General features: G+C 46.2%; 1 protein-coding gene across 1 annotated transcript in view; it reads left to right on the top strand.

Annotated features, from left to right (window-relative positions):
* The window catches only part of LOC123755969 (uncharacterized), a 48,957-nt gene extending 24,427 nt beyond the window's left edge, over window positions 1-24,530 (top strand). The window contains exons 2-5 of the mRNA XM_069300264.1: window positions 6,876-6,908; window positions 11,250-11,476; window positions 18,150-18,296; window positions 22,788-24,530. Of these exons, the coding sequence (XP_069156365.1) occupies window positions 6,884-6,908; window positions 11,250-11,476; window positions 18,150-18,296; window positions 22,788-23,090 (702 nt within the window). The 5' untranslated portion in view covers window positions 6,876-6,883 and the 3' untranslated portion in view covers window positions 23,091-24,530. The remainder of the gene's footprint in view (window positions 1-6,875; window positions 6,909-11,249; window positions 11,477-18,149; window positions 18,297-22,787) is intronic.
* The last annotated feature ends 417 nt before the right edge of the window (window positions 24,531-24,947 follow it).

The raw sequence follows: 24,947 nt of genomic DNA, 5'->3' as shown, positions 1-24,947 counted from the left end.
TGACAACATGGTTGTGGGGTCCACAGGTGACAACATGGTTGTGGGGTCCACAGGTGACAACATGGTGGTGGGGTCCACAGGTGACAACATGGTTGTGGGGGTCCACAGGTGACAACATGGTTGTGGGGTCCACAGGTGGCAACATTGTTGTGGGGTCCACAGGTGACAACATAGGGTAGGGGTAATATGATGACAATGTACTTAGTGTGGGCCGTCATTGTTAAAAAGAAAAAAGAACACATTGTAGTGTGAAGTATTAGTTAGTGGTAATGTCCTCAGGACCCACGTGAACATGTATCAACACACTCTCACCCGGGCTCTCTAACACGACCCGCTCTGCTCGTGTCAATGAATTTACAAGGAATGGTTTCTGAAGCTCAACAATAAATAAGAATTTATTATATGTAAATTAAAATAAATAATTTACATTAAATGCCCATGTGCCACCATACTCCTGGACCATATACCGGTCCAGCCCTGGACCCGACCCGGTCCACACCCCGGACACACACCGGTCCACACAACACTAATATCATGCATCCCGAATTCACAGTTGACTAAAGTCTTCCCTGATCAATGAGTCACTATTCACCAACAACAACAGTTCACCTTACACGGTGGAGAGGACCCATCTTCAGACCCATCCCAGCACTGAGGGACTTCCAGCACTGACGCCTAGGACCCTCACCTCCAGCAGGGACGCCCCGGACCCTGACCTCCAGCAGGGACGCCCCGGACCCTGACCTCCAGAAGGGACGCCCCGGACCCTGACCTCCAGAAGGGACGCCCCGGACCCTGACCTCCAGAAGGGACACCCCGGACCCTGACCTCCAGAAGGGACGCCCCGGACCCTGACCTCCAGAAGGGACACCCCGGACCCTCACCTCCAGCAGGGACGCCCCGGACCCTGACCTCCAGAAGGGACGCCCCGGACCCTGACCTCCAGCAGGGACGCCCCGGACCCTGACCTCCAGAAGGGACGCCCCGGACCCTCACCTCCAGCAGGGACGCCCCGGACCCTGACCTCCAGCAGGGACGCCCCGGACCCTGACCTCCAGAAGGGACGCCCCGGACCCTGACCTCCAGCAGGGACGCCCCGGACCCTGACCTCCAGAAGGGACGCCCCGGACCCTCACCTCCAGCAGGGACGCCCCGGACCCTCACCTGCAGCAGGGACGCCCCGGACCCTCACCTCCAGCAGGGACGCCTGGGACCCTCACCTCCAGCAGGGACGCCCCGGACCCTCACCTCCAGCAGGGACGCCCCGGACCCTCACCTCCAGCAGGGACGCCTAGGACCCTGACCTCCAGCAGGGACGCCCCGGACCCTCACCTCCAGCAGGGACGCCTCGGACCCTGACCTCCAGCAGGGACGCCCCGGACCCTGACCTCCAGCAGGGACGCCCCGGACCCTCACCTCCAGCAGGGACGCCTCGGACCCTGACCTCCAGCAGGGACACCCCGGACCCTCACCTCCAGCAGGGATGCCCCGGACCCTCACCTCCAGCAGGGACGCCTGGGACCCAGACCTCCAGCAGGGACGCCTCGGACCCTGACCTCCAGCAGGGACGCCCCGGACCCTGACCTCCAGCAGGGACGCCCCGGACCCTGACCTCCAGCAGGGACACCCCGGACCCTCACCTCCAGCAGGGACGCCCCGGACCCTCACCTCCAGCAGGGACGCCTCGGACCCTGACCTCCAGCAGGGACGCCCCGGACCCTCACCTCCAGCAGGGACGCCTCGGACCCTGACCTCCAGCAGGGACGCCCCGGACCCTGACCTCCAGCAGGGACGCCCTGGACCCGGACCTCCTGCAGGGACGCCCCGGACCCTCACCTCCAGCAGGGACGCCCCGGACCCTCACCTCCAGCAGGGACGCCCCGGACCCTCACCTCCAGCAGGGACGCCTGGGACCCTCACCTCCAGCAGGGACGCCCCGGACCCTCACCTCCAGCAGGGACGCCCCGGACCCTCACCTCCAGCAGGGACGCCCGGGACCCTCACCTCCAGCAGGGACGCCCCGGACCCTCACCTCCAGCAGGGACGCCCCGGACCCTGACCTCCAGCAGGGACGCCCCGGACCCTGACCTCCTGCAGGGACGCCCCAGACCCTGACCTCCAGCAGGGACGCCCCGGACCCTGACCTCCAGCAGGGACGCCCCGGACCCTGACCTCCAGCAGGGACGCCCTGGACCCTGACCTCCAGCAGGGACGCCTGGGACCCTCACCTCCAGCAGGGACGCCTGGGACCCTCACCTCCAGCAGGGACGCCGCGGACCCTCACCTCCAGCAGGGACGCCCCGGACCCTCACCTCCAGCAGGGACGCCCTGGACCCTCACCTCCAGCAGGGACGCCGCGGACCCTCACCTCCAGCAGGGACGCCCCGGACCCTGACCTCCAGCAGGGACGCCCCGGACCCTCACCTCCAGCAGGGACGCCGCGGACCCTCACCTCCAGCAGGGACGCCCCGGACCCTGACCTCCAGCAGGGACGCCCCGGACCCTCACCTCCAGCAGGGACGCCGCGGACCCTCACCTTCAGCAGGGACGCCCCGGACCCTCACCTCCAGCAGGGACGCCGCGGACCCTCACCTCCAGCAGGGACGCCCCGGACCCTCACCTCCACTCTACAGGTCATATATGCCATGACATTCTCAACACCTGGCGACTGGCGATTCTTCAGGCTGAGCACTCAACCTCCCTCCTACATATATATATATATATATATATATATATATATATATATATATATATATATATATATATATATATATATATATATATATATATATATATATATATATATATATATATATATAGGAGTACAGGCTGGATCACGATACACTGTCGGCTATCATCCCGATTGTCTCGTCCACAGGTACGTTGGTGAACAGTGATTCTACGTCCAACGAGGCTCTTATCCCTGTGGCCCGTGTGCCCCGCAGTAAGTCAACAAATTCCTTTGGAGGGCACACGGGCCACAGGGATAAGAGCCTCGTTGGACGTAGAATCACTGTTCACTAACGTACCAGTGGACGAGACAATCGGGATGATAGCCGACAGAGTGTATCGTGATCCAGCCTGTACTCCTCTTGACATGCCAGAAAATATTCTAAGGAAACTACTCCAAGCTTGTACTAAAGAGGCACCCTTCTTCAGCCCGGATGGACACATGTATAAGCAAGTAGATGGGGTCGCCATGGGTTCTCCCCTAGGTGTCCTGTTTGCAAACTTCTACATGGGTACCATCGAGCAAAACGTCTTAGTCGACATGAACCTGAAACCGGCCATATACTGCAGGTATGTTGACGACATTTTTACACAGGTACCTGATGTCAGACATCTGCAGGAGCTGAAGGAGGCATTTGAGCAGAGTTCCGTGCTGCATTTCACTTACGAGATGGAAAAGGATGGGAAGCTGCCCTTTCTAGATGTAACAGTCATGGAAAAGAGCGGAGGTTTCCACACTGCAGTCTACACTAAGGAAACGAACATAGGAATGTGCCTAAATGCCAACAGCGACTGCCCAGAAAGGTACAAGAGGAGTGTTGTTAACGCATATGTCGACCGTGCTCTCAGCCACAGCTCAGAATGGAAGCAAGTCGACGAAGAACTCTGTAGGGTAAGGCAGGTCCTAGTCAACAACGGCTTCTCCAATGGTTTCGTCGAAGACATCATAAGAAGGAAAGTGAAAAGCCATGCAACCTCTGAAGAGACAACTAACACAACACCTATACCCCCTATTAGACTATTTTACAGGAACTTCTTTTCCACAGCTCATAAAACGGAGGAAAGGGTCCTGAAAGATATTGTTAATAGAAACGTTGTCCCTACAGACAAAAATCAGAGGATACAACTGACGATTTACAATAAAACCAGAAAAACGGCCAGCCTACTCATGAGAAACTCTCCAGACACAAAACAGAACGCTTTAAAAGAGACCAACGTCGTCTATGCCTTCAAATGCCCTCTTGGGGACTGTAAGCTCCAAAAAAAAACAGTATATAGGCAAGACAACAACATCTCTTTCTAGGCGTTTAACGATGCATAAGCAACAGGGCTCCATTAAGGAACATATAATCTCTTCCCACAACCAAACCATCGCCAGAGAAATCCTAGTAAACAACACAGAAATCATCGATAGATACAGCGATAGCAGGCGGCTTGTCGTTTGCGAGGCACTACACATTAAGAAGTCAACACCAGCAATCAACAGCCAATTAATGCACAACTATATTCTACCCACCTCAAGACTCCGCTCCAATATAGAAGCATCAAGAAATATGGACCAATAGGCTTTCTACAATCACTTCCATTCAATACCCATTGTTTCATGTTCTGTCTTGTGTTGATGAAATTAATACCTTATTAATACCACCTCACCCCATCCACCTCACTCAAATGTAGATATAAACAAATCGGAGATGTGTAAGTTCTATTCAGTTGTGTATGTGTAAACTAAAGTCTTTGAAAATGTAATAAGTTTTACGAAACGCGCTCAAGTGTCGCGTCAGACTAGAAATAAAAATGAATTTTGGAGAATTGATTTTTGAATTACCACCAACAGTGAAAAGAAATGTACGAAAGATTGAGAAAATTCGTGTTAGAATTATTAATCTTACTTTTTCGGTCATATTTAATAATATATATATATATATATATATATATATATATATATATATATATATATATATATATATATATATATATATATATATATATATATATATATATATATATACCGGTTTATCGTTAAAGTTCCAACCAATTTGGTGGGTGGAGTAAATAACGGTGATGGCTGTAGTCCTCTATAAGGCAGCCTGTGTTTTGCTTCCTCGAAGATTTTGATTGATGACCATGGTGGGGCGTGACGTTGTGGTTACTGATGCTCGACCTCTCCTCTTACAACTGACGTCTGAATTTGGTCGTTTCTCCGTATGGTCGAAAATGGACGTAATTTCAATTTGTTTTTTGTTTGTAAAGCAGTAAGTTAAGGGTCCTCTGGTAGGTTAGGTGGGCAGGACGTTCTCTTAGGGTACAGGCAACATGGAGGCTGGGGTACAGGCAACATGGAGGCTGGGGTACAGGCAACATGGAGGCTGGGGTACAGGCAGCATGGAGGCTGGGGTACAGGCAACATGGAGGCTGGGGTACAGGCAACATGGAGGCTGGGGTACAGGCAGCATGGAGGCTGGGGTACAGGCAACATGGAGGCTGGGGTACAGGCAACATGGAGGCTGGGGTACAGGCAACATGGAGGCTGGGGTACAGGCAACATGGAGGCTGGGGTGCAGGCAACATGGAGGCTGGGGTACAGGCAACATGGAGGCTGGGGTACAGGCTACATGGAGGCTGGGGTACAGGCAACATGGAGGCTGGGGTACAGGCAACATGGAGGCTGGGGTACAGGCAACATGGAGGCTGGGGTACAGGCAACATGGAGGCTGGGGTGCAGGCAACATGGAGGCTGGGGTACAGGCAACATGGAGGCTGGGGTGCAGGCAACATGGAGGCTGGGGTGCAGGCAACATGGAGGCTGGGGTACAGGCAACATGGAGGCTGGGGTACAGGCAACATGGAGGCTGGGGTGCAGGCAACATGGAGGCTGGGGTACAGGCAACATGGAGGCTGGGGTACAGGCAACATGGAGGCTGGGGTACAGGCAACATGGAGGCTGGGGTACAGGCAACATGGAGGCTGGGGTACAGGCAACATGGAGGCTGGGGTGCAGGCAACATGGAGGCTGGGGTACAGGCAACATGGAGGCTGGGGTACAGGCTACATGGAGGCTGGGGTACAGGCAACATGGAGGCTGGGGTACAGGCAACATGGAGGCTGGGGTACAGGCAACATGGAGGCTGGGGTACAGGCAACATGGAGGCTGGGGTGCAGGCAACATGGAGGCTGGGGTACAGGCAACATGGAGGCTGGGGTGCAGGCAACATGGAGGCTGGGGTGCAGGCAACATGGAGGCTGGGGTACAGGCAACATGGAGGCTGGGGTACAGGCAACATGGAGGCTGGGGTGCAGGCAACATGGAGGCTGGGGTACAGACATTTCGAAGTAAAACTATGTTTTTCAACTTCTACAGTCAGTACGGACATTGTAGTAAACAAATATGTTACATTTTTTTTGTCTACCTACGTAATTATAAGAGATAGTGTGTAGCTTACCTTATCGCTCCCAAGATTTGAGAAGCGATGGTACTTATTTACGTATATATTTACCTAAATTTACCCAAGGGTTACTAACTATCTAGTGGCCTCGACGAGGACAAAAAGCCGAGGGCTTGTTAAGTCCCGCAAATGGTCCTAATGATATTTTGTAGATGGATTTTGGCATTTAAGGTTTCAGTGGGTAGGCCGCTCCATGGGTTTATAACCCTCTGGGTGAAAAAAACATCTGTTTTCAGTCCTACTTGATGAGAGGACGTACTCTCCAACACTATATCTGTGATTGTCCTGTTATCAGTGACTTCAGACCAAATGGTATGAGGTACTTTGAGCTCTGTAATTACTTCATACACTCAGGAATATTGAAAGATATTCTTGTGCTGTACCCAGACTTATATTGTGTTATGTACATTTATGGTGTGTTATGTACACTTATGTTGTGTTATGTACACTTATGTTGTGTTATGTACACTTATGTTGTGTTACGTAAAAGTTGATCGTGTTTACAATTTATATGACTGGGACGTGGATCACCTAATACGTCCTTAATATGTCTATCACATTTATATTATGCCGGAAACCCCCTGCATATTAGTGGCCTTATATCAGTTATATTGTGTACCTTCGAATGGCGCACAATCACGCTTCATATGTATTTTACATAACTATAGATTATTATTTTTATTATTTTCGTTATTCCAGGGTGCGAGATGTTGAGTGGTGCAGCGATCACAGGTACGTGGTGAGGCTGCCCCAGTACTGCTCCATGCCTGGTCAAGTGTTCCCATCCAGGATATGTGTGTGTGGCTGGAATGTTGCCTCTCTGGGGTCTTTGAACCCCAGAGCTTCCACCCCTCAATATTGTAACCTGAGATGTTTGAACCTGAGAGATGGAGAGAGAGAGAGAGAGAGAGAGAGAGAGAGAGAGAGAGAGAGAGAGAGAGAGAGAGAGAGAGAGAGAGAGAGAATATTAATTTCTCAGCAAATGACTTAATTTGTATTCCATCATCGGCTACTATGTGATCAACAGTATAATTTTAGGAAAGGCCGATCTGCGTCTGATATCTTACTTAATATCACCTCTAAGTGACATCAGTCACTTTATATATATATATATATATATATATATATATATATATATATATATATATATATATATATATATATATATATATATATCCAACTGAAAACTCACAACCCCAGAAGTGACTCGAACCCATACTCCCAGAAGCAACGCAACTGGTATGTACAAGACGCCTTAATCCACTTGACCATCACGACCGGACATAATGAGGTGATAGCCGAGGCTATTTGAACCACCCCACCGCCGGCACTCGGATAGTAATCTTGGGCATAGCATTTTACCAAATCACCTCATTCTTTGGGGCACACGTGAGGAACACAAATGCGAACAAGCCTGAATGGTCCCCAGGACAATATGCAACTGAAAACTCACACCCCAGAAGTGACTCGAACCCATACTCCCAGAAGCAACGCAACTGGTATGTACAAGACGCCTTAATCCACTTGACCATCACGACCGGACATAATGAGGTGATAGCCGAGGCTATTTGAACCACCCCACCGCCGGCACTCGGATGGGGACCATTCAGGCTTGTTCGCATTTGTGTTCCTCACGTGTGCCCCAAAGAATGAGGTGATTTGGTAAAATGCTATGCCCAAGATTACTATCCGAGTGCCGGCGGTGGGGTGGTTCAAATAGCCTCGGCTATCACCTCATTATGTCCGGTCGTGATGGTCAAGTGGATTAAGGCGTCTTGTACATACCAGTTGCGTTGCTTCTGGGAGTATGGGTTCGAGTCACTTCTGGGGTGTGAGTTTTCAGTTGCATATTGTCCTGGGGACCATTCAGGCTTGTTCGCATTTGTGTTCCTCACGTGTGCCCCAAAGAATGAGGTGATTTGGTAAAATGCTATGCCCAAGATTACTATCCGAGTGCCGGCGGTGGGGTGGTTCAAATAGCCTCGGCTATCACCTCATTATGTCCGGTCGTGATGGTCAAGTGGATTAAGGCGTCTTGTACATACCAGTTGCGTTGCTTCTGGGAGTATGGGTTCGAGTCACTTCTGGGGTGTGAGTTTTCAGTTGCATATTGTCCTGGGGACCATTCAGGCTTGTTCGCATATATATATATATATATATATATATATATATATATATATATATATATATATATATATATATATATATATATATACATATACTTGTAAGAACAAGAGTTGTTACATTCTTGTACAGCCACTAGTACGGCGTAACGTTTCGGGCAAGTCCTTAATCCTAATTTTCACACACACTTGGATGAGTTAAATCTTGGATGAGTCCAATATCAGCTGTGTTGTTGCTCTACACATAGCAAGAGCCTTTGATCGGGTATGGCACTCTGGATTAGTAGCGACACTCGTAGTAGGTATCTCCGACTCCATAGAGATAATAATGGACTACCTTCAAGAACGGACTCTAAGATTAGTCCTAAATGGAAGAAAGTAAGAAAGTCAGTGTGCTGGTGCCGGTATACACAGGGCGGCGTGCATGGCCCTCTCCTGTAGAACATCTTTTTCAACAATCTAATTCTCCTTTCTATAGTTTTTTGTTTGTTTTAACCTTTGTTTTATACATTCTAGTATTCTACCAGTTATTCCATGTGCCTGTAATTTCATTGCCAGTCTTTCACGTGGTACCTTACGGAAGGTTTTAGTAAAAATCCTTGTATACTACATCCAGTGGAAGTCCCTTGTCTGAGTAGCTGGTGACCGTTCCCGACAATATGAGCAGGTTTGTAAGGCAGGATCTGTGTTTAACACACTCTTGTTGCGTCAGTTTTACAAGATTGTTCACTGCAAGATGGTGAATGACTCCCTCCCTCAGGATACTCTCCGGGAGCTTGTGCAGATGTGTCATGTCAAGCTGATCGGACGGAAGTTTTCTGCTGAGCTCTTTCTGCCTTTTTTTAAAATATGGGTGACATTTTACATATTTCTAATTTAGGGGAACTATCCATTGGTCTAGAGATTTTGTGGGAAGTAGTTTCAGCGGTAGGCATAGTTCTTCTGCCAGCTCCTATGGCAACGAAGTTTGACATTTCAGGTCCAATGACGAGCCCCGTGCTTAACCCCTAGCCCACAAGGCAGCCAGGACACTTACAGCCCAACGGTGCATCTTATGCCTTGTTGACAGCAGGCGTTGAACAGCCTTGTTGACAGCAGGCGTTGAACAGCCTTGTATGAAGCTCTGAAGGCTCTGGCACACAGTTGGCTTCTGGCTTATCCTGTTCCTTATATGATTGTCACTTAGAGCTAAATAAAGTTTATTCCTAATGATTCAAATAATAATTTCATGAAATAAATGAGTCTTTAGGTTGCAGACCTCAAATAACATGAGATAGGATAACAGATCTTGCTTGCAATTTCACTAGGTACCTTATAAGATAGCTACTTAGGTTCGAATAATCTCAAGAAATAAATGAGTCTCTAGGAGCGGGCTTCGGATGAACTGATACAGGATAACAGGTCATGCTTGCATTTTTATTAAGTACTTCAACTGACAGCCCTATTGGCCTGTAGGACTGAGAGAGAGAGAGAGAGAGAGAGAGAGAGAGAGAGAGAGAGAGAGAGAGAGAGAGAGAGAGAGAGAGAGAGAGAGAGAGAGAGAGAGAGAGAGAGAGAGAGAGAGAGAGGGAGAGAGAGACAGACAGACAGACAGACAGACAGACAGACAGACAGACAGACAGACAGACAAGAGATAGCGAGGACACAGAGGAACAACAAGAGGTGTGTGTGTTGGGGGGGGAGGGCTGCCGTCTTAAACAGTTGACCAAGCCCCACAGCCCAACATAAGGGCCCCCAAGGGACCCCCAGACTGACAAGATCAGCTCCCCCCCCCCCCACAGCCCAACATAAGGGCCCCCAAGGGACCCCCAGACTGACAAGATCAGCTCCCCCCCCCCCCACAGCCCAACATAAGGGCCCCCAAGGGACCCCCAGACTGACAAGATCAGCTCCCCCCCCCCCACAGCCCAACATAAGGGCCCCCAAGGGACCCCCAGACTGACAAGATCAGCTCCCCCCCCCCACAGCCCAACATAAGGGCCCCCAAGGGACCCCCAGACTGACAAGATCAGCTCCCCCCCCCCACAGCCCAACATAAGGGCCCCCAAGGGACCCCCAGACTGACAAGATCAGCTCCCCCCCCCCCACAGCCCAACATAAGGGCCCCCAAGGGACCCCCAGACTGACAAGATCAGCTCCCCCCCCCCCCACAGCCCAACATAAGGGCCCCCAAGGGACCCCCAGACTGACAAGATCAGCTCCCCCCCCCCCACAGCCCAACATAAGGGCCCCCAAGGGACCCCCAGACTGACAAGATCAGCTGCCCCCCCCCCACAGCCCAACATAAGGGCCCCCAAGGGACCCCCAGACTGACAAGATCAGCTCCCCCCCCCCACAGCCCAACATAAGGGCCCCCAAGGGACCCCCAGACTGACAAGATCAGCTCCCCCCCCCCCCCACAGCCCAACATAAGGGCCCCCAAGGGACCCCCAGACTGACAAGATCAGCTCCCCCCCCCACAGCCCAACATAAGGGCCCCCAAGGGACCCCCAGACTGACAAGATCAGCTCCCCCCCCCACAGCCCAACATAAGGGCCCCCCAAGGGACCCCCAGACTGACAAGATCAGCTCCCCCCCCCCACAGCCCAACATAAGGGCCCCCAAGGGACCCCCAGACTGACAAGATCAGCTCCCCCCCCCACAGCCCAACATAAGGGCCCCCAAGGGACCCCCAGACTGACAAGATCAGCTCCCCCCCCCCCCCACATCCCAACATAAGGGCCCCCAAGGGACCCCCAGACTGACAAGATCAGCTCCCCCCCCCCACAGCCCAACATAAGGGCCCCCAAGGGACCCCCAGACTGACAAGATCAGCTCCCCCCCCCACAGCCCAACATAAGGGCCCCCAAGGGACCCCCAGACTGACAAGATCAGCTCCCCCCCCCCACAGCCCAACATAAGGGCCCCCAAGGGACCCCCAGACTGACAAGATCTGCTCCTCCCCCCACAGCGCTGCTCGTGGCTGGGTGCTGGGTGCCAGGGACGGCCCTGCCCTACCCGCGGGAGTCCCGACTGCTCTACACGGAGACCATCGTCACCTCCGTCATCAGCGGCGCCCCTCCGGGAGCTCGACTCATCAGGGCCAAGGGCGACCTTCCTCCTCTCATCGACAGACTGGTACATAATGCCACCAACATCAGGAGGAATATTGTCGACACCTTCCGTTGTGATGGTAGGGTAAGTTGTCATCTCTCGCCCACGTTAAAGTCCATATCTTCTTCTTCTCGTCCACTGGCGCCTCGTCTACTGATGACCTCCCAGCATCCCAGACCAGTGTTGAGGACTATCTTGCAGGCCGCTATCTTGAGTCTTACCGCTGTCTTACCGCAGGCCGCTATCTTGAGTCTTATCGCTGTCTTACCTCAGGCCGCTATCTTGAGTCCCTGTACTTAACTCCCACCACTTCCTCAGATATTAATGATATCTCACTTAAAACTGTCAAGATTTATGTCAGTTGTAAGTGTTGTAATATAAGTACAGCACTTTAGTTTTAAGTGCTGTAATATGTGCATCACTGCTTTACTCTGTGCATCACTGCTTTACTCTGTGCATCACTGCTTTACTCTGTGCATCACTGCTTTACTCTGTACACCACTCTCTACCATGTGTATCACTGCTTTACTCTGTACACCACTCTCTACCATGTGTATCACTGCTTTACTCTGTACACCACTCTCTACCATGTGTATCACTGCTTTACTCTGTACACCACTCTCTACCATGTGTATCACTGCTTTACTCTGTACACCACTCTCTACCATGTGTATCACTGCTTTACTCTGTACACCACTCTCTACCATGTGTATCACTGCTTTACTCTGTACACCACTCTCTACCATGTGTATCACTGCTTTACTCTGTACACCACTCTCTACCATGTGTATCACTGCTTTACTCTGTACACCACTCTCTACCATGTGTATCACTGCTTTACTCTGTACACCACTCTCTACCATGTGTATCACTGCTTTACTCTGTACACCACTCTCTACCATGTGTATCACTGCTTTACTCTGTACACCACTCTCTACCATGTGTATCACTGCTTTACTCTGTGCATTACTGCAGATGATGCAGTAATATAGACATCACTGCTGCACTATGTGCATTACAGCTGTGCATTACTGCCTCCATGTGTATATCACTGCAACACTGCCGGACCAGTCATCCCATCATCTATACGAAAATAAATAGTTTACATGATTTGTACTCACCTAGTTGTGCTTGCGGGGGTTGAGCTCTGGCTCTTTGGTCCCGCCTCTCAACTGTCAATCAACTGATGTACAGATTCCTGAGCCTATTGGGCTCTATCATATCTACACTTGAAACTGTGTATGGATCAGCCTCCACCACACACACACACACACACACACACACACACACACACACACACACACACACACACACACACACACACACACACACACACACACACATACTAGTGTTTCCAGTGCAGAGAAGAACATTCAAGATGGCCGCCGGCAAGAGGAAATACAAAACAGAGCTTGATTTTGTTGGATTCAATGAAGAAAGCATTGATAATAGCAGTCTACACAACAAGTTGGTAAAATTAGATACTATAGTGAACTCTCATGTAGAAATAATTAGTAAATTGAAAGAATGTAATGACCATTTGAATAGCAAAGTTGTATGTCTTGAGGGTTTAGTGAAAGACTTGTGCAAGGATAAGAAGTAATTGGAAACAAATTGCGAAGCCATGGAAGAAGAAAATAAACTCTTAAAATAGCTTCGAAAGAAGTTAAAATAAATTTAAACATAAATGACTACAATAGGTTAGGTAAGGAAATTCAACAGGAGAAACAGCTTTTGTCAGCACAGATGGAGAAAGTTACATAGGGAACAGAACAGTGCAAGAAGGATATGCAACTCACCTATGCACAAGTGGCCAAGGAGAAGGAAAAAATTGAAGAAGCAGTAAAGGAAGTCAAACACTGCAGCAACCAAGATAAAACAAACATTAGGCTGGAAGTGAGAAAAGAATTGGCATCTAACCTGAAGTTGGTGCAAAACACAGTTGATCGGAGTAAGTCCCTGATAATTTTTGGTTGCAAAGAAAAGCAGATAACATCTAGGTCAGAAAGAGCTGTAGAAGAAGAGAAAGTAGTAGATAAAATTGTTGGCCTCGTGGAAGGTCTTACAACCATAGAGAATGTGTGCGACTACAGGAGAATAGGCAGGTACGTAAAAGGGAAAGATCGACCTTTGAGGATCACCCTAAATGGTGCCAAACAGATGGAAGAAGTACTAAGGAATGCTAGAAAATTACAAAGTGATGAGGATGGGAAAGTGTGGTCGTTAAGACGAGATCTTTCAAAAGAAGATAGAGAGAAGCTGAAACTGAACCTCGCCGAGGAAAAACGTTTAAATGAGAGCAGGAATGAAGAAGAAATCAATTCTTTTTTTTACAAAGTGATAGGGGTAGGCACACCAGTAAAGTGGTACATAAAGGCAAACCAACAAAATCATTAGAGAGAAAGGGGGAGTGAAGAATAAGGAGAGGGGGAACAAGTTCCTGAAGATTGCATATACCAACATAGATGGAGTGAGATCGAAGATACTGGAGTTAAGGGATGTAATACAGCTGCAGACACCAGACATTGTTGCACTCACAGAGACAAAACTTGAAGATGCTATTTTAAATGAGGTCATATTCCCAAGGGCCTACTCAATTTGGAGACGGGACAGAAAAAGTAGGAAAGGCGGTGGCGTTGCTGTGCTGGTAAAAGAACACCTAGAGGTGAAGGAAATAATGACTGCCAATCCACAAGAAGTTGACATAATAGCACAAGAGATCTGCCATGAGGATGATAAACTAATGATCATAAATGCATATAGTCCACCGCCAAGCAGCACATGGTCAAAGGAGGAGCTAGATAGTAAACGTGAAGGGCTTATAACAATAATGAGAGAGATTATAGCGAGAGCGGATAACGATAGATCACGACTGTTGATAGTCGGTGACTTCAACTTGAAATCCATAGACTGGGAAGCATATGAAGCTAAAACAGAAGATTTTTGGACCTGTAAATTTGTAGACCTCATCCTGGAAACATTCTTGTATCAACATGTTAAACAAGCTACGAGGATGAGGGACGGGGACGTCCCCTCCATGCTAGATTTGATATTTACCAGGAAGGAGGAAGAAATATTTGACATTCAGTACGTTCCTCCCTTGGGTAAAAGTGACCATGTCTTTTTGGGAATAAAGTATGCAATGCGTTATAATCTGGAAGAAAATAAGGAGGTTGAAGCAGTTGAAAAACATGATTTCATGAGAGGACATTATGGTGACCTTAGAATTTTTTTAGTGAGTATAATTGGACAGACTTGTTGCTAGGCAAGGAAGTGAATGAGATGTATGTCAAGTTTTGTGAAATATATGATAAAGATACAAAAAAAATTATACCAAAACAGAGATGCAGAACTAGGAAACAGGATTGGTTCAACAGAAATTGCGAGAGAGCCAGAGACCAAAAGACACAAAAATGGAATTAATACAGGAAGAGGCCAAACCCCCAAACATACCAGCGATACAAAGATTCGAGAAACAACTACACGGCAGTGAGGAGAGAGGCAGAAAGAAATTTTGAAAAAGGAATTGCAGACAAATGAAAAACAGAACCAAGTCTATTCTATAAATTCATAAACAACAAATTGCAGGTAAAGGATAATATTCAGAGGATGAAAATGGGAAATAGATTCCCGGGAAATGAAAATGAAATGAAAATGAAAAATGAAAATGAAAATGAAAAATTTAATAAACATTAAACGAAAAGTTCCAAAGTGTGTTTGTACAAAATGAAATCCTAAGGGAACCAGACATAATAAGAATTCCAGAGAACAACATAGAGCACATAGAGGTGTCTAGAGACGAAGTGGAAAAAATGCTCAAGGAGCTAAATAAGAACAAAACAGTTGGTCCAGATAGAGTTTCACCATGGGTTCTGAAAGAATGTGCACCTGAGCTCAGCATTCCTCTTCAACTGATTTTTCAGGCATCCCTGTTCACAGGAGTTGTAGCTGATGTGTGGAAAAAGGCTAACATAGTTCCAATCTACAAAAGTGGAAGCAGGGAAGACCCCCTTAATTATAGACCTGTATCATTGACAACTGTAATAGTCAAAATATTGGAAAAAATAATTAAAACTAAATGGGTAGAATACCTGGAGAAAAACAATATAATATCAGACAGACAGTATGGTTTTCGATCTGGAAGATCCTGTGTATCGAATTTACTCAGTTTCTATGATCGAGCAACAGAGATATTACAGGAAAGAGATGGTTGGGTTGACTGCATCTATCTGGACCTAAAAAAGGCTTTCGACAGAGTTCCCCATAAGAGGTTGTTCTGGAAACTGGAACATATTGAAGGGATGACAGGTATGCTTCTAAGATAGATGAAAAAATTTCGTAACTGACAGAAAAATGAGGGTCGTAATCAGAGACAAGGTATCGGATTGGAAGAATGTCACGGGTGGAGTACCACAGGGTTCGGTTCTTGCACCGGTAATGTTCATTGTGTACATAAACGATCTACCAGTGGGAATACAGAATTATATGAACATCTTTGCTGATGATGCTAAGATAATAGGGAAGTTAAAAACCTAGATGATTGTCATGCTCTTCAACAAGACTTGGACAAAATAAGTACATCGAGTGCCACTTGGCAAATGGAATTTAATGTTAATAAATGCCATGTTATAGAATGTGGAATAGGAGAACATAGACCCCACACAACCTATATATTATGTGAGAAATCTTTAAAGAATTCTGATAAAGAAAGAGATCTAGGGGTGGTTCTAGATAGAAAACTATCACCTGAGGACCACATAAAGAATATTGTGCGAGGAGCCTATGCCTACTTTCTAACTTCAGAATTGCCTTTAAATACATGGATGGTGAAATACTAAAGAAATTGTTCACGACTTTTGTTAGGCCAAAGCTAGAATATGCAGCGGTTGTGTGGTGCCCATATCTTAAGAAGCACATCAAGTGCTGGGAAGACGGGACACCACGAGCGTAGCTCTCATCCTGTAACTACACTTAGGTAATTACACACACACACACACACACACACACACCTGGAGAGAAGGTGTTCTCTCCAGGAGTGTGTGGTGTGGAGAAAATAAAAAATAAAAAAAAGTAGTTAGTAAACAGTTGATTGACAGTTGAGAGGCGGGCCGAAACAGCAAATTCAACCCCCGCAAACACATCTAGGTGAATACACACACACACATACACAGACTGGCTTAATAGAATTCTACGACCAGGTGACAAAGATTAAGCAAGAAAGAGAGGGCTGGGCGGACTGCATTTTCTTGGATTGTCGGAAAGCCTTTGACACAGTACCGCATAAGAGGCTGGTACATAAGCTGGAGAGACAGGCAGGTGTAGCTGGTAAGGTGCTCCAGTGGATAAAGGAGTACCTAAGCAATAGGAAGCAGAGAGTTACGGTGAGGGGTGAGACCTCCGATTGGCGTGACGTCACCAGTGGAGTCCCACAGGGCTCTGTACTCGGTCCTATCTTGTTTCTGATATATGTAAATGATCTCCCGGAGGGTATCGATTCATTTCTCTCAATGTTTGCGGACGATGCCAAAATTATGAGAAGGATTAAGACAGAAGAGGACTGTTTAAGGCTTCAAGAAGACCTAGACAAACTGAAGGAATGATCGAACAAATGGTTGTTAGAGTTTAACCCAACCAAATATAATGTGATGAAGATAGGTGTAGGGAGCAGGAGGCCAGATACAAGGTATCATCTGGGAGAGGAAATTCTTCAGGAGTCAGAGAAAGAAAAAGACTTGGGAGTTGATATCACGCCAGACCTGTCTCCTGCAGCCCATGTCAAGAGGATAACATCAGCGGCATATGCCAGACTGGCCAACATACGAACGGCATTCAGAAACTTGTGTAAAGAATCATTCAGAACTTTGTATACCACATATGTCAGGCCAATCCTGGAGTATGCAGCCCCAGCATGGAGTCCGTATCTAGTCAAGGATAAGACTAAACTGGAAAAGGTTCAAAGGTTTGCCACCAGACTAGTACCCGAGCTGAGAGGTATGAGCTACGAGGAGAGACTACGGGAATTAAACCTCACTTCGCTGGAAGACAGAAGAGTTAGGGGGAACATGATCACCACATTCAAGATTTTGAAGGGAATTGATAGGGTAGATAAAGACAGGCTATTTAACACAAGGGGCACACACACAAGGGGACACAGGTGGAAACTGAGTGCCCAAATGAGCCACAGAGATATTAGAAAGAACTTTTTTAGTGTCAGAGTGGTTGACAAATAGAATGCATTAGGAAGTGATGTGGTGGAGGCTGACTCCATACACAGTTTCAAGTGTAGATATGATAGAGCCCAATAGGCTCATGAATCTGTACACCAGTTGATTGACGGTTGAGAGGCGGGACCAAAAAGCTAAACCTCAACCTCCCGCAAGTACAACTAGGTGAGCAACTAGGTGAGTACACACACACACACACACACGCGCGCGCGCACGCGAGAGAGAGAAAGCAGAACAGTAAATTACAGACAGAAAGTTGTCATTAATGATTAATTAATAGATATAAAAATGGAATTATACACTTTTCAGTAATTTTAATGTAACTAAAACGACTTCTCAGTTGAGAAGCAGGTATCCTGGTTACATTTTCTACAGAAGATAAAGAATAATTTTCTGATAGCCAAACACGACATCATTCCTGGTCAGTAATTATAAGATGTCAATCATTATTTCACAACAGAAAAGTTGCCAGAAGCTAAGGTGTGTGTGGCGGGGGCAACTACCTGCTGCTCTGGCCTGTTTGTCTCCCTCAGGTGTATGGCTATTATGCTGACCAGGATAATGACTGCCAGATCTTCCACATATGTGTACCCATGGAGCAGCTCTTCCCTGACCTGTATGATGCACAAGACATCTACCAGTTCTCCTTCATCTGTCCAGCCTACACTATCTTTACCCAGGTGGGTGTGTCAGCCATCATATGTCCAGCCTACACTATCTTTACCCAGGTGAGTGTGTCAGCCATCATCTGTCCAGCCTACACTATCTTTACCCAGGTGAGTGTGTCAGCCATCATCTGTCCAGCCTACACTATCTTTACCCAGGTGGGTGTGTCAGCCATCATCTGTCCAGCCTACACTATCTTTACCCAGGTGGGTGTGTCAGCCATCATATGTCCAGCCTACACTATCTTTACCCAGGTGAGTGTGTCAGCCATCATCTGTCCAGCCTACACTATCTTTACCCAGGTGAGTGTGTCAGCCATCATCTGTCCAGCCTACACTATCTTTACCCAGGTGGGTGTGTCAGCCATCATCTGTCCAGCCTACACTATCTTTACCCAGGTGGGTGTGTCAGCCATCATATGTCCAGCCTACACTATCTTTACCCAGGTGAGTGTGTCAGCCATCATCTGTCCAGCCTACACTATCTTTACCCAGGTGAGTGTGTCAGCCATCATCTGTCCAGCCTACACTATCTTTACCCAGGTGGGTGTGTCAGCCATCATATGTCCAGCCTACACTATCTTTACCCAGGTGGGTGTGTCAGCCATCAACTGTCCAGCCTACACTATCTTTACCCAGGTGGGTGTGTCAGCCATCATCTGTCCAGCCTACACTATCTTTACCCAGGTGAGTGTGTCAGCCATCATCTGTCCAGCCTACACTATCTTTACCCAGGTGGGTGTGTCAGCCATCATATGTCCAGCCTACACTATCTTTACCCAGGTGGGTGTGTCAGCCATCATATGTCCAGCCTACACTATCTTTACCCAGGTGGGTGTGTCAGCCATCATATGTCCAGCCTACACTATCTTTACCCAGGTGGGTGTGTCAGCCATCATATGTCCAGCCTACACTATCTTTACCCAGGTGGGTGTGTCAGCCATCATATGTCCAGCCTACACTATCTTTACCCAGGTGAGTGTGTCAGTCATCATATGTCCAGCCTACACTATCTTTACCCAGGTGAGTGTGTCAGCCATCATCTGTCCAGCCTACACTATCTTTACCCAGGTGGGTGTGTCAGCCATCCTCTGTCCAGCCTACACTATCTTTACCCAGGTGGGTGTGTCTGTGATCCTAATATGGTGTATTATTCTCAAACATGTGAAGTATGACATTCAAAAACTATTTGAATATCCCCTAGAATTTTATTTATTGTAAACCAAATACATCAGACCATTTTTTTTATATATTAAACCAACAGCTTTAATACAAGAAAGTTATAACTGAAGAATATTCTCTGTTTAGGACAAAGGTTCACTTGTCAGTTTGCAATTGGAACTGTAATATGCTTGCAAACAATCACAAATATCTAGATAACTATCCAGTTGATGTGAGATTGATGTGAGGTTTGGTGGCTCATGGTAATCACTTTATCCTGAGGATGGGCACCTTTAATGTAATTTGCTATACTGATGTATTGAGTTACAAAGTGTCGTTAATGACATCTACTGTGTTTAAAGATTTTCATGATTATAGTAGTTTGTGATTTTCTGTTTTATTTTGTGTGTTAATGATGCATCCACCTTTATCATTTGGTTTCCATTTAATTATGCATCTTTCAGTCAAAGTTTTTACAAAATTATGAAGAATACAGTAGAAGTGATCAATGCCACCAGAACATTATTTTATCCTGCATTTCACAAGTATTTTTTCGGTCTTTAGTAGCCATGGCAGGGAAAGTCCCCCCCCCCCCTAACTCTGCCTGTATAGTGCCATGGCAGGGAAGGGCCCTCTGAGTCTACCTGTATAGTGCCATGGCAGGGAAGGTCCCTCTGAGTCTACCTGTATAGTGCCATGGCAGGGAAGGTCCCTCTGAGTCTGCCTGTATAGTGCCATGGCAGGGAAGGTCCCTCTGAGTCTGCCTGTATAGTGCCATGGCAGGGAAGGTCCCCCTGAGTCTGCCTGTATAGTGCCATGGCAGGGAAGGTCCCTCTGAGTCTGCCTGTATAGTGCCATGGCAGGGAAGGTCCCCCTGAGTCTACCTGTATAGTGCCATGGCAGGGAAGGTCCCTCTGAGTCTGCCTGTATAGTGCCATGGCAGGGAAGGTCCCTCTGAGTCTGCCTGTATAGTGCCATGGCAGGGAAGGTCCCTCTGAGTCTGCCTGTATAGTGCCATGGCAGGGAAGGTCCCTCTGAGTCTACCTGTATAGTGCCATGGCAGGGAAGGTCCCTCTGAGTCTGCCTGTATAGTGCCATGGCAGGGAAGGTCCCCCTGAGTCTACCTGTATAGTGCCATGGCAGGGAAGGTCCCTCTGAGTCTGCCTGTATAGTGCCATGGCAGGGAAGGTCCCCCTGAGTCTGCCTGTATAGTGCCATGGCAGGGAAGGTCCCCCTGAGTCTGCCTGTATAGTGCCATGGCAGGGAAGGTCCCCCTGAGTCTGCCTGTATAGTGCCATGGCAGGGAAGGTCCCTCTGAGTGCCTGTATAGTGCCATGGCAGGGAAGGTCCCTCTGAGTCTGCCTGTATAGTGCCATGGCAGGGAAGGTCCCCCTGAGTCTGCCTGTATAGTGCCATGGCAGGGAAGGGCCCTCTGAAATTGAAATTGAAATTGAAATAAGTTTATTGAGGTAAAATACACACAAAGGGATGAGGTAGCTCAAGCTATTTTCACCCCATTAGGGCCCTCTGAGTCTGCTTGTATAGTGCCATAGCAGGGAAGGTCTCCCTATATTCCCTGAGAGTTTACCATGTGTATTTTATTGCTTATTCAATATCACAGTTTCAGGAGGTAGATTGTTGCAATGTTTATTGCTCTTTGGAAGACTAACTTTCTAGTGTCTCTTTCACATTGAGGCTTACCAAATTTGAAATTCCTAAATCTTACATGTACTGTGTTAGAACTCTGGATAAGTGGTTGGAGTTTGCCTCGTCTATGTTATTCACTAGTATAAATGTTTCTGTAAGACCAACCATGTTGTGCCTTGTCTTAAAGTTGCCAGCTGTGAAGCCCTTAGCAATGAGAAAATCAGTTAGAGCCATGAAGAGGATTTGAACCCTGCACACTTAGTACTCCAAAGCCCATGCCCTTAGCCAATCCTTGCAAGGTTGTTAATTCATGACTGATTTACATCACCATATACTGTACTGAACTTTTTCCAGTGTAATTACATCATTCTGTAGCAGCAGTCTCCATGCTTGAACACAGTAATCAAAATATTTTGAATACTAATAATACTACTATTGTAGTTTGTTTATATACTATTGTAATTTGATTACTACTAATGTAGTTCGATTATCACTACTGTAGTTTGATTACTACTACTGTAATTTTATTTCTCCTCCAGTAGTTTCATTATTACAACTGTTGTTTAATCAATACTACTGTGGTTCGATCATTACTACTGTAGTTGGATTAGTACTAGTGTAATTATTCCTGTTGACGTTTGATTATTGCTGCTGTATTGATGTTTTATGGCTTTTTCTATGGCTGAAGTTACTGAGTTGCTTTCATCAATTGTTAGAATTTACTTGTATGGCTCCTTACCTCCATGCATTACCAGCTCGCCAGCATCTATCTCCATTTCCTTAGTGGTATTTTTGCACTAGCCCAAAAATTACTCTTATGATCACTGTACATTTCACTGTACAATGCATACAGGTGGACACAAATTTGTCTCCCTCTTCAACTTTGTCATACATGTCCATTTCTATTGTCAGAGTCAGATCTAACAACTGCTTCCTTGGGTAGAGCTTGTATCATGATCACTGTGAATAATGATCTTGTATGAGGTCAAGGAATTTCACTTACTGTTTGTGTAGCTTCATCTAATTTATAATCTCATGATTGAAATCTCCTGTTATGATCGCTTGTGTCTTAGATGCTGACTTTGTACCTTGATGTTGTCAGTAACTTTTCCATTGCTGTGTATATATTGTAGGACACTAGATCCAACTACATGTTGGCTTGCAGTTTGGGACTCTGTTTTGCATCCAGCAGATTCCAAGCATCCCATGTAGCCAGTTACTGTATTTATCCTAGTTGAAAATACAGTATTACACATCTTGTCCTTATTGTTTTATTTCATCAGAATGGCAGCTGTCTGGCACATCATCAATGCATTGTTTTGCTAATTATTGCCTACTATATAAGCATGTTGGTTATACTGTATATTTTTTTTAGGAATCTGAAAGTGTACTTGGACACTGGTACTATCTGAGCCTTCATTATGAACACTTACCTGGCATACTGTTACCTAGCTTGTGCTGGGTAGTAAGTGGCACTCCTAACAACTACAATAGTGCCTTGGGAAAATCCTTCCTCCTCTCCATTTTATGTTGAAATAAAATGAATAAACTACCTTCAATATCACATCTGTACTTCATAACGTTTGTATTGATTTCATTTGTATATGAATGGTACTTTTAATTATACTTTTCAAAAACTGATATAAGTAACATGTAATAGGTTTTCAGCTATTACTTCACATATCTTGTCTTGTTTAGGATGCCATGGTATGTGCCTGGGTAGACATGGCCTTTCCCTGCTCTGAAGCTCACCTCTTGTACGACCGCAACAATCACTTCTTCGTGGTGCCTGCAGAGGAGGTCTACCGGGAGACTGTTACACCTACTTCGGAGTCTGTGTCTTCACCTCTGACTGTAGCATCAGCACGCTCAGAGACAGTGACAACATTACCTATGTCTACAGCACAGTTACCCCCGCTACTGCCTAAAACAGTACAGCCTGAAGAACTACCGCCTGAAATACTACTGTTTGAAACACTGCCTGTTACACAGCTACCATAATCATGAAATTTTGCTTCCTCTTTACATCGTCTTCGTTCTTTTCTTTGATCTCGTTCTTCCTTATGCATTGAAGATGCATTTTTTTCACCATATAATTTATCTAACCGGAATGATTAAGGACACAATTCTATGAATGACTACATGAAGCATGAAGTAGACACCTTTAGGATTATAAGAACCATGGGCATTATAATTATATAAATCTCACTATTACACACTCAGGACATTAATCGGCTTATATGTGCTGAGGAGTTTAGAGAGAATTATTGGCATTTAGTATTCTAGCATTATGAGTGTGTGTGAATAGTGTATAGTTTTAAGTTTGTACCTGATTACACTTGAGCTTGTAAAGGCAGCGCTTGAGTCTTTATATATACCATAACACACTTCTGCTCTTACTAATTTGTGCCAAAAAATACACTCTAAGGTTACTACATATTAACAAACAGCTAATGAAGACCATATAGCTTAAATAACATTAGTAAATAATCAAAACAATAGCTATATGTGAATGTAATATTAGATGTGTGTAACTAGTTTATTAGGTAAAGTGTACCCCTCATTAGTGCACACCTACACTCATGTCAATTAATAATAATGTTTTATTAATATGAGTTAATTCTGGACATTGTATTTAGTAGTGATATATTAGTGTAATTAGTAAGAGCATGTAATCTTTACTGTATTATTACTTAAAGCTAAGCAATAATAAAATTAAGGTGTACAAGTGCTTGATACACTCCACATGCATGTGGGGGTGAAGTTTAGTGTGTTGTTGATAGTCATCATGAGAGACAAGTAGCAGTAAATATGGATAAGAAAAGACAGGAAGCATGATAATCTACAACTGACAGCAAACAGGACCCTCTGTTTACACATGACACATTTAACAAACATATTTATGAGTCAGTCTAGTAACACCCACTATTCAAGCAATGCAGGTAGCATTGTTAAATGTTGAGGAATGAGAAACACAAAATTATACAGTAAAATACCAGGAAAGGCAGCTATGAGGTAGAGGGTTAGAGCTAGTTAGTAGTAGTACTGTACTGTATAATAGTGTGAACACAGAGAGAGGACAGTGTGGAACAGGTTTGTAAGGAAAATTTATTGGTTAATGTGATGGGTAACCCAGCAAGATGGGAGGACAAGTAGAGGACTTGATGCGAGGAGAATCCTTCTAAAGCCACAGGAGAATGGAAAGATGGGTATGGTGAGATATGACTGGCAAGAGGCCATGGTGGCAGTAATGAAAGTCTGGTATGTAAGGTAATAAAGATAATAAAGAATGTCTGGCGAGTATGACAACAGTGACGACAGGGTCTGGAGAATACTGCACAAGTCTCTGTCCTGCACACTGAGACCAGCTAAACCATGCATAAATATACATATATAATCAGCTGTGTGTTTCAACTTATCAATATAGCTTTAAAAGATGCATCCAAGGTATTCTTTTCCATTAACTTCATTGAGCATTATTGCACTTGGCTTCCCACTGTTGGGGGACAAGAAGCCTGCAATGCTTATCGAGATCCTCAAATGTCAATTACGTATTGACCTTCCTCAGGATGCAACTCTCAACAGTTGCTAGTTCCTAGATACCCATTTACTGCTAGGTGAACAGAGGTATCGGGTAAAATGAAATGTGCACAAACATTTCTGTTCTGCTACGAGAATTCAACCTGGGACCTTTCAAGTGGGAACTGACTGCGCTAACAAATGCACTACTGTACTTGGGAATACAGAGTATACAATTAATCATCTTCTTTTATCATAAAAAGTATGGTATATAGTACTCTACATATGGCAAGTCTACTGTTAGGCTTGTTATACAATATAAATACAGGTAGTTGTTAC

Source organism: Procambarus clarkii, chromosome 43 (genome assembly GCF_040958095.1).
Source record: "Procambarus clarkii isolate CNS0578487 chromosome 43, FALCON_Pclarkii_2.0, whole genome shotgun sequence".
Classification (NCBI taxonomy): domain Eukaryota; kingdom Metazoa; phylum Arthropoda; class Malacostraca; order Decapoda; family Cambaridae; genus Procambarus; species Procambarus clarkii.
This window is presented reverse-complemented; position numbering and strand designations above follow the sequence as displayed.